The sequence below is a fragment of the Procambarus clarkii genome, chromosome 12 (assembly GCF_040958095.1).
Source record: "Procambarus clarkii isolate CNS0578487 chromosome 12, FALCON_Pclarkii_2.0, whole genome shotgun sequence".
Lineage (NCBI taxonomy): Eukaryota > Metazoa > Arthropoda > Malacostraca > Decapoda > Cambaridae > Procambarus > Procambarus clarkii.
The window spans coordinates 14,317,692-14,328,852 of record NC_091161.1 but is presented as its reverse complement, the minus strand read 5'-3'; the positions used below and the strand labels follow the sequence as shown (position 1 = coordinate 14,328,852).

Sequence of the window (11,161 nt, the reverse complement as noted above, 5' to 3'; positions counted from 1 at the left end):
TTTGGTCGATTCCTGTTATTATTTTTGAAGTGATAAACATGTCACCTCTTTTTTTTCTATCTTCTTGCTTTGGCATATTTAACACCACTAACTTCTCTTTGTAAACTCTTTTTTTTGAAATTCTGGAAGCCATTTTGTAGTACTGTATGCCTTTGCCCCTTTTCCAGCTTATTGATGAACGTCATGAGATATGGGCACCATACAACTGCTCCATACTCCAATTTTTGGTCTCACAAGTCATGAACAGTTTCTTTAGTATTTCATCATCCATGTATTTAAAAGCAATTCTGAAGTTGGAAAGTGACGTATACGTTTCTCGCACAATGTTCTGTGTGTGTTCTGTGTGAAAGAGAAGTATCTAGAACCACCCTAGATCACCCTGACAGTGATGGTATACATCACCCCATCAGTGATACATTTATGGATCATGCCTATTGATCATGGTATCGATCAATAGATCGTGGTCATCTGCTACATGCCTATTGCTCTGCCGGTCTTGGGTTTTGCACCAGGCTAGGCCACTGTTGCTTCTATATATAGTACTTTACAGTTTGCTGACCAAACCACACACTAGAAAGTGAAGCGATACTTTATACTTTACAGTTCGCATTTTTTTTTATTCTCGAGACATAGATCCCAAAAACTTCTAAGCAGGAAACGAACAAGCTTGTTCATGTAAGTTGCTATATTATGCTCTCTAACCTTCTGTGATTATTTCAATTGCGATTCAGCTAACCTTTACATACAAAAATTACCAAATAAAATGGAATTAGTTCACAAAATTTAACAATTAGATGTCTCAGAAAACATTACATGTTTATCACAGTTCTGAACTCATTCTCTGATATTTAACTTTTCTGCGTGTGTGTGTGTGTGTTTACATTCCTATGCTCTGGCTTTTATTGAATTAAAAATTTGTAGACTGGAAATGTATGGATGAGTTACCTATGATGTTTCCTGCAATGGGCATATTTACCATTACAAATGATTCAATTATTGTACATATTGGCTATTCAAATGATTCTCCTCCTCTAGGAGAAGACCATTTGTCACTGAAGGTCTTCCAAGTCATCATCATAATCATCACTGATGCCATAATCTCCATCATCGTCTTCATCGTCATCATCATCAGTAACATCCTCACCATAACCTCTCAGCTTCCTTCTGTATTCAGACACTTTGCTATCTTGATCAGTCACCAACACCAGGAGGTCCTCTTGCTCCCGCTTGATAGTGTCCAGTTCCTCCTAATTATTAACAAAAGCAGAATGATGAGTCAAGAACACACATACATCAACTGACATCATAAAGAAATTACTACATAACTAAACTGCAGAAATTGATTTTCTCCTGATTAGTGATATCATTTATATACAATTGCCTAGGAGGCCAGGAGGCCTGGTCGACGACCGGGCCGCGGGGACGCTAAGCCCCGGAAGCACCTCAAGGTAGGCCTAAGTACATTAGAAAGAAGAAACTATCTCTGTAGATACTGACAATATCTATCAGTATTCTTTGAATGATAGGTTTTAGGCCAGAAGCAATATACCAGGACAATGTTCAAGGAAAATATATTAATATTTCAGTTTCCAAAAAGCACCTTATTGAGCTGTTGTTTTGTTGCCGCTATAGACTAGCCTGTAAAGTACGTCAACAAGCAGTTGGCTATCATTATGAATGTGACGAGATTTAATAAGTTTCATTTGTGGGAGGATGACATTTGGCTCGGTCAGTGGATATGCCAGTAATGTTATTCTGAAAATGATTATGATGCCATACCTCCTTACATGTTAATTCAAATGATCTCCAATGTCATTTTATATTAAATCTTGAATAAAAGAAAGTGTGTTGTACTTTTCAAAATGTAAAGGCCTGGGGTCATTGACACATTTAGTAGAAAATTATAATACCTGCTTGATGGGGTTCTGAGAGTTATTCTACTCCCCAAGTCGGGCTCAAGGCCAGGCTTGATTTGTGAGTTTGGTCCACCAGGCTGTTGCTTGGAGCGGCCCGCAGGCCCACATACCCACCACAGCCTGGCCCGAGGCCAGGCTTGACTTGCGAGAGTTTGGTCCACTAGGCTGTTGCTTGGAGCGGCCCGCAGGCCCACATACCCACCACAGCCCGGCCCGAGGCCAGGCTTGATTTGTGAGAGTTTGGTCCACCAGGCTGTTGCTTGGAGCAGCCCGCAGGCCCACATACCCACCACAGCCTGGTTGGTCCGGCACTCCTTGGAGAAAACAATCTAGTTTTCTTTTGAAGATGTCCACAGTTGTTCCACCTTTATCAAATAAGATCAAAGGGCTCGGGCACGGGAAAATAATGGCAATAATGGTGGACTTTTTCACAGTCAGGTTCTACTGGTAGATATCCAACATATCACATGTTGACATTGAGAATTCATTCAATAAAATATGCCTGTAGAGCGTGAAAAATAGATCGTAAATGAAACACATTAGATTCATCCTCAATTAGTCCGTTCGTGTGAGGTGCCACTGTACATCAAACATCTGCAAAGGGTTAAGATAGAAGCATAAAAATACAAATCTTTGAGCAATCAATCAAAAGTTATCACTGATCACGCCAACAAAACTGGCCGCCTTTAAGACATTATGAAAGGAGGATTTTTGTGTCTGGCTTACTTCTAGTTGTCTGCATCTTGCCTCAGCTGCAGAACTGGCACTTGTTCCTACTGATGCTGCTGCTGCTGCTGCAGCTGTTGTTTCCAGCTGAGTCTGAGTCTGTTTTATGTGAATCTCGGCATCCTTCAACTGCTGTTTAAGAGAGATGTTTTCCTCTTCTAGTTTCTTTATCATATTAACATGTTTGTCCATGTTCTCATCAGATATCTGAAAAGAACATTGCAGAACAAAAGCTTTAGAGATAATATTATTATCATATTAAATATCCTATCATGCATGCTTTTTCTCATTCACACACTTCACTCTCAACTTTACTAAACTACTAAGTGCCATCAACCCTGGCGTTCTTTTAAGCTTAGTGGGACCACGAGCAAGAACCTTTCCCCCCCCCCCCTCTAAAGAGGCGCAGAGAGAAGTGGCACAATGATAAAATTGTCTGTTAATTTTTAATCATCTCTGCCATCATCAGCAAAGTGCCCAGAAAGTCAGCAAAATAAAACAGACTACTGTTGGAAGGAAGATCAACACTTCAAAATTGCTAAAAGAACTCCCAACACTGTAAACAAATTATAAAAAATTCACGAAACTAGTGCAAGCTCGTTTACCGCACCTCCTCCTTCGTTTGGGAGAATGAAGGAGGGAGGCAACCAGGTCAGCCAGTTGCTCTACCCTCAGTTCTATGATGATTGAAAAACCACCCCAGACTTCCTGGGGGAGGGAGGGAGGGGTGTCAGGAAGCCACTGTGGCTTATCCAGAAATTAGAGTTTCATTACCTTCAATGATGGTTTTCTGGGAGAGCCCCCTAATGGCTTCCTGAAGTTATCTAACCATAGAGAAGGTAAAGAAGGGGACTTACCAAGGAGGGAGCATCATAGGTATCAGAACGAAGAAGAAACCACGGGCCACAACCCAAAACCTAACAACGCAGATGAGGACCAGGAACATTCATGAGATACCCGACTCCTAGGACTCTGGTTAACCCCTGAAACCCCAGCGCCCAAGACATATTGGCAGACAGCCAATATGTCATGAGAGAGAGTGGCAAACTTACAAACGTCATGGGCACGAGGGAAGATCGCAGACTGACTAGACTTGATAACACTGCGGCCAACCTGAGAAATACGAGCCATGGAACAGAGAACCAGGGAAACGGGACCAACCCACAACAAGTCTACTGAAGCAGAAGCAGTGGCACGAAGGTAGCAGCAAAGAGCCACCACCAGACAAAGAACATGATGTACCCCCTGGCCAAACCAAGCATCAATCACCAAAGGACCCATCCAGAAGTCAACTCATTCTTCACCAGAAAAGAAGGAGCAGGCTGCAGATAAACAAGATGACCCCCAGGGGGTCGAAGGAGAGCGTGAAGCTCACCCATGCGGCAATTGGAAGCAAGGGAGACCAAGCCTTAAGAAAACAATTCCAGACTGAAGGGGACACTATGAAATGACCAGAAGAAAGGATGAAAAGAACACGGTCTAAAGATCAAGCAGGTTCAGGTGGCGCATAAGGCATGCCAAGGGTGAAACAGTGCCTAAGAAAGCTTTTAGAAACAGGGCCAAGGAAGTATCGACCCCAAACATAAGCTAGAGTGGATCCGTTAGCGCCGCATGATACGAGGTGACAGTATTCAGCATAAGATGCCGATCCACAAAAATCCAAGAAAGAAAAAAACAGCCAAAACTGACACCGAAGAGCAAAGCCAAAGGAAGGAGGCAGCGTCAACAATTCCCTCCATGGAGATGGGACAGAACATAGAAAGACCATGGGTCGGGATGTTGGACACTCCCTGGACATTAACACCACATATAGCCAAACCCCGAGAAGCCAGATAATGAACTACTGTATATGTAAAGTCCAGCTGCAAAGAGACAGGGACCGAAGATAGCTTCTATGATTCAGATAATGAATCAGTCTGAAAGAAGCCAGATTACGGATCAGAGAGATTCGAACACTTCACAGCGTATGCCACATGGCTGTAAACCCCTGCACAATACTGTGTGTCTGACAAAGGAAAGGGGACCATAGCCCCTGACCAGATTGGTAAGCACTGGTCACAAAGCCCCAACTGAGAGCCGAGGTAACCATGGAGGCATTGAGTGAAGGTGAAGGAAGGTGCCAGGGAACCGAACCCCAAAAAACCCGAAGAGGGAGTCGGTGACATGGAAGCCGGCGAAGGACCCCTGGAGTCTGCACCCAGTGATCATGTCCACAGTGGAAGCGACAGCTCCGGAGAAACCAAAATAGCCTCCAAAGCCACACCCTGCCCAAGGGGAAAATGAGGAGGACAAAGGCTCCTGCACAGCTGCTCCAGCAACCACTGAGTTACCTGGTGCCTGCTCAACACCAACATATGGTGGTATTGTAGCTAGGTCAAGGATGCCAGAGGCAGGGACACCAAAGCCGTCCCAAAACCCAAACCAAAGTCCCAAGTTTGGAGCCATAAAACGAGGTCCATCCAAGCCCAAACTTAGGACGAAACCAAATGGGGACAAGACTGTTCAGTGAACCTGTGTACTGTGTGTGTAGACTCTTCATGTTAATTTAAGGACACTATTTTCTTTGGAATGAAACTTGATCATTCCACAAGTGCTACAGTTTCAAAGGCAATGACTCGTGCTTTTACCAATCTTGAGGAAAATTGACAAGAATTCTAATTTTCTTTTTGTGATATTTTTGAGGGATATGAAGGTGACCTATCAACTGAGAAAACAATAAAATATGAACCGAGGCAAAAATATGGAGAAGACATTGTTATATCTGTAAACTCAGGTGAACAAAATTCTGACTGATGCTTGGCATGAAAAACAAAGTAATGACGATGAGAAAGAAGACCGGCTTCGGATAGTAAAAACAGTCGTAAAAATCATTGCTGAAGATATGAGGTCACAAATTTATGTGACGGATCAGTATCCACCAAAAGATAAATGCCCGACTGATTTAGAATCTCTTATACCCGATACCCTTAATTGTCTTGTTAAAACTGTTGTCTTGAAGAACAAGAAAGGAGAAAAAGTAAATGGAGCAAGAAGTGTACAACAACAACACATGCTATCCTAGCAGCAGCTAGACCACATTCTTTCTCATCACCTTTACAAATAGGCTTTGCTGTTCATCTTGGTCAAAAATATGGTTCTAAGCACCTACGGAATGTTCTCTCGATTTTAGAATTGTGTGCTTACCATGATAAGTTGGCACACTTTCAAGTTTCAGCTTTGCAACATCCAGACAGGGACGACGACGTTTCGGTCCGTCCTGGACCATTCTCAAGTCAAGTGTGGTCTGGTCAACATACTTTAGCCACGTTATTGTGACTCATCGCCCGCATCCAGACAGGGAGCCTCAAACCGCGTCAACATGTTCGTGGATTGATTTGTTCCACCAGACACACCTTCTTGAGATCTTGAGGTTATCTTGAGATGATTTCGGGGCTTTAGTGTCTCCGCGGCCCGGTCCTCGACCAGGCCTCCACCCCCAGGAAGCAGCCCATGACAGCTGACTAACACCCAGGTACCTATTTTACTGCTAGGTAACAGGGGCATAGGGTGAAAGAAACTCTGCCCATTGTTTCTCGCCGGCGCCCGGGATCGAACCCGGGACCACAGAATCACAAGTCCAGTGTGCTGTCCGCTCGGCCGACCGGCTCCCTCATACTTGATGAAACTATGCCAGCAACAACACGTCAAAGTCAATTTCTTTGAAATGAGAGAAATAAGAGCAGGCTCATCAAAATGACGGGCCTGACAGCCAAGTGGACAGCGCTCGGGATTCGTAGTCCTAAGGTTCCGGGTTCAATCCCCGCGGAAACAAATGGGCAGAGTTTCTTTCACCCCTGATGCCCTTGTTCACCTAGCAGTAAATAGGTACCTGGGAGTTAGACAGCTGCTACGGGCTGCTTCCTGGTGATGTGTAACAAAAAGGAGGCCTGGTCGAGGACCGGGCCACGGGGACGCTAAGCCCAGAAATCATCTCAAGATAACCTCAAGATAAAAAGATGCTCATCACTAAGTTGATCACTGAAGGTTTCACTATAAAACAAGCTACTGAAGATGCACACACACACACACTGATTGTTAATACTGCTATTAAAGAGTCCACCAAGACTGAATCAGTAACACTAATAGGAGAAGATGGAGACCTGGTAATGCTCACAGCTTTGACTGGATCAAACACAAACATGAACTTCCTAAAGCAAGACAAAAGAAATTCAAAAAACAAAACTGTACACACACACCAGCCTCCATGAAGTATGGACCAGTCATCAGGGACAACATTATTGTCTTGCATGCATATAGCGGGGCTGATACAACTACTGCCATTTACACACACAAGAGAAACCAAAGTTCATAAAACTGCAGGAAAAGCATGAAGAACTTCATGAAGTTGTTGTTGTAGTATTTATGGAACCATCTGCTGAACCTGCAAAGATTGCTGAAGCAGGAAAAGCTTCAGCAGGGAGGCCAGACCCTGAGGGAGATTAGGATGAATAAAGGTACATAAAAATGGATAGCTGCAAGTGATTTTACGTGTTCCCAGTATATACAAACACCTAAATTATTGGGAATGCTTTAAACCTCTTAAATTGTATTCCCTGGAATCCAGTTGAGAGAAGACTAGTCTACATCTGGAAAACATTAGAGTCTGGCTAAAAATCTACAGTGTAATATCTTCTTACTAGTTGTGGAAGCATGGAGGAACGGGTGCAATGGGTACACTACAACATTAAGAGCCCAAAGCTGCCACCCACCCACCCACTCAGTAAACATATGGCCAACTTTTTAACACCTAACAAGCACACAGAGATCACACTAACGTGATGCATCAAATGAACAAATCCACAAGGGCTGTGACGAGGATCCTCGTCACGGCCCTTGTGGATTTGTTCACCTAACAAGCACTTAACTAGCAAGACTGTGGGTACCTTGCTTGGACTGCAAGTTACTAGCACAAACAATCTTTGACTGATCAGGAGGACATTCACCAGGTCTGGTCAGACCAGATTGACTTAACCTTGAAACTAACCTCTACTTTATCTGGAACTCCATTTGCTTTCTCTGCTTCTGTTGCTGTTGTTGTTGTTGATGATGTCTCAGTTTGTGTGTCTTTCAGTTGCTGTATCTCGGAGTCTTTGTTATAAAGAACCAGCTGCAGATCTTCTAACTGTTTGCGCAAATTCTCCATTTCCGGGTTAGGGAGCGAGTCAAAGAAACTTGCTGCATTTTGAGAGTTGAGATGATTGTTAAGCTGAAACCAAATGTGTGATTAATATCAATTTCAAATTCTAATACATTACACTATATAACTAAATTTAACTTCCAGTCAAATGCATTCCAAAGAATTGATATACTAAAGTGAGTAAAAATTATTATGTAAACAATATCGTCTCAAATCTTTGATAAAATATACCTTCCAAGCTCTCAGAAACTACCAAACCACATCCCAATGATTAAGTGGCGAGCTTCTATGTTGAATATGTAGTTTAGGAACCCTGTAACAAAAAAATCTTGGATGATCTTCTTGAGATCTTGAGATGATTTCGGGGCTTTAGTGTCCCCGCGGCCCGGTCCTCGACCAGGCCTCCACCCTCAGGAAGCAGCCCGTGACAGCTGACTAACACCCAGGTACCTATTTTACTGCTAGGTAACAGGGGCATAGGGTGAAAGAAACTCTGCCTATTGTTTCTCGCCGGCGCCCAGAATCGAACCCGAGACCACAGGATCACAAGTCCAGTGTGCTGTCCACTCGGCCGACAGTCTCCCCCAAAATGATGCTACACTTGCTTTGTTAAGTTCAATAAATATTAGATTGTCTGACATTAGTATTCTTAGATCCTTTACATGTCATTTCCATTCTATAAAGGGCTATGTCTTATATCCTGTGATTGGGTAAAGTTCCTCGTTCTTTTCATATCTCAGGAGCTGGAATTTATCAATGTTGAATATCACGTATCCTGTTAAACATTAGAAGTTTATTGATATCTGTTGTAGTTTATCAATGTCTCCTGCTGTGGCAACATTAATTTTGATTTTGGTATCGTGTGCAAAGAAAGACATGAAATTGTGATTTGTATTTTAAAACTCTTTGACAAAGCCTGGCAAGACGTGACTAAGAGAACCCTGATTTCTGGCTGGAGAAAATTGTGGCCTGAATGTGTGACAGAACTAGACTTTGAGGGGTTTGAGCCTGTAAATGATGCACCTATTGTTGAGGAAATTGTTACTCTGGGCCGGCAAATGGGCTTGGAATTGGATGATGATGATGTGGAGTTGATGGAAGAACACAACGAAGGACTGACCACCGAAGAACTCCAAGCCCTTCAAAAGGAACAGCAAGAAGACCCAGCTGAGGATGTTTCTCCAGTGGAGGAGGATGAGGCAGTAGCGAATGTCCCGTCTGCAGAAATTAAGGTGTGTCAGATGTGGGAAGAGACGCAGACTTTTATTGAAAAGACTCACCCAGAGAAAGCTGTAGTAGGCCGTTGCCTTAATCTTTTCAATGACAATGTGATGCCTCACTATAGAGACAGCTTGCGAAGAAGGGAAAAACAAGCTTCCATGGACAGATTTGTTGTGAGAAAATCGAGCAGTGAGCCACAACCAGGACCTAGTGGTATGCAGGCAAAACATGCCAGGGAGTGCACACCAGAAAGGTCCTCACTGCCTGATGTGATAATGGAAGGGGACTCCCCTTCCAAACAGTAACACCTCTCCTCCTCACCATCTTCCATACACCTACAGCATTCAACAAGTGTAAGTAATAACTTGAACATAGTTATGTAGGTTTATTTAGATGAATTAGGTATAAAATTTAGTTTGAATGAGGTTTTTGGGGTAGTCACGAACAGATTAATTCATTTCCCAGTATTTCTTATGGGGGAAATTAGCTTCAGAATACGAGCTGTCTCCAGGAATGGATTAAACTCTTAAACCGAGGTAACTGTACTGTATTTGTTACTAGTTGGCTCTTATCTGCTGGCTAAGCAAATTATTTGGCAATGTCTAAGGAGATCTGACGTATTTGATTATTCCTGTTTGATTCCCTGTTACAATGTTACTGTATGTTATCTACCCAGCAAACAATTATGGATATGTCTTCAAGGAAGATACTATCCATCACAGGATTGTCTCGAATTTGTAGACAATCTATTTTTAGAATCTGTTTTGTAAACTGTTTAACCAATGCATCCAGAGGTTTCTACATTAGAAAAATAATAAGGTTTTTGTTTTCTAATATCATTTGGAGAAATAGTCCAGATACTTGTTATCCCAACACACTTAAAACAGCAAAGATTGCACCACTCCAGAAAGGAAGAGTGAGCCAGCCCTCAAGGTGTTTAAAAAGAGAACTTGACAAACACCTCCGAAGGATACCTGATCAACCGAGCTGTGATTCATACGTCTGACTGTGAGCATCAGCACCCGACAGCCTGGATGACCAGACCACCAGCCTCAAGACCTGGTCAAAGACTGGGCTGTCCGGACATCAATCCCCAGGAACCATTTCAAGGCGGCTTCAAGACCTGGTCAAAGACTGGGCTGTCCGGACAGTGATCCCCAAGAACCATTTCAAGGCAGCCTCAAGTCCTGGTCAAAGACTGGGCTGTCCGGACATCAATCCCCAGGAACCATTTCAAGGCAGCTTCAAGACCTGATCAAAGACTGGGTTGTCCGGACAGTGATCCCCAAGAACCATTTCAAGGCAGCCTCAAGACCTGGTCAAAGACTGGGCTGTCCGGACATCAATCCCCAGGAACCATTTCAAGGCGGCTTCAAGACCTGATCAAAGACTGGGCTGTGCGGACATTGAACCCCATGAACCATTTCAAGGCAGCCCCGGGATAGCCTCAACCCACGATTTTAATTACCTTCACGGAGCACAATGATCTATACCATTTGACTGCTTGTGGGGTTGTCTTCCATATGAACCTCCACAAGCACAATCTCCGCCCCACCTAAAAGAATAAATAAATAAGATTTTGAGGGTTTATTACCTGTGTACCATTCGCAGCTGTTGCTTGTTGAGTCAATTGTTCCTGCTGCTGCTGCTGCTGTTCATATTGTTGTTGCTGTTCCTGCTGCTGCAGCTGCTGCTGCTAATAATCAAGATCATATTATCAGTTCTCAAGTGTTGAAGTATCAAATGTGTGTTGTAGTAAATGCAAGCTAATTAGGCATTATACAAAAATGAAAGATAGAGTTCCTTTTCACATTTATGATGAACTACCTAACACACAGCCAGGAGAGGGCCGGGCACACACCCAGGAGAGGGCCGGGCACACACCCAGGAGAGGGCCGGGCACACACCCAGGAGAGGGCCGGGCACACAGCCAGGAGAGGGCCGGGCACACAGCCAGGAGAGGGCCGGGGCACACAGCCAAGAGAGGGCCGGGCACACAGCCAAGAGAGGGCCGGGCACACAGCCAAGAGAGGGCCAGGCACACAGCCAACATTATGTTAATCAAAACACTATGTTAATCTAACATAATAACCGTTATGAAACATTAACATTCCATAACAAT

General features: G+C 43.6%; 1 protein-coding gene across 6 annotated transcripts in view; it reads right to left on the bottom strand.

Moving 5' to 3' along the window:
- Positions 1–280: 280 nt before the first annotated feature.
- Positions 281–11,161, bottom strand: part of p115 (General vesicular transport factor p115) — a 45,415-nt gene continuing 34,534 nt past the window's right edge. For 4 of the 6 annotated variants that reach the window (XM_045766236.2, XM_045766237.2, XM_045766240.2 and 1 more), the window contains 4 exons: positions 10,634–10,735; positions 7,666–7,887; positions 2,643–2,849; positions 281–1,247 (listed from right to left, as the gene is read on the bottom strand). In XM_045766236.2, the coding sequence (XP_045622192.2) occupies positions 1,050–1,247; positions 2,643–2,849; positions 7,666–7,887; positions 10,634–10,735 (729 nt within the window). In that variant the 3' untranslated portion in view covers positions 281–1,049. The remainder of the gene's footprint in view (positions 1,248–2,642; positions 2,850–7,665; positions 7,888–10,633; positions 10,736–11,161) is intronic. The other 2 variants (XM_045766238.2, XM_069323313.1) reach the window with 1 other exon arrangement.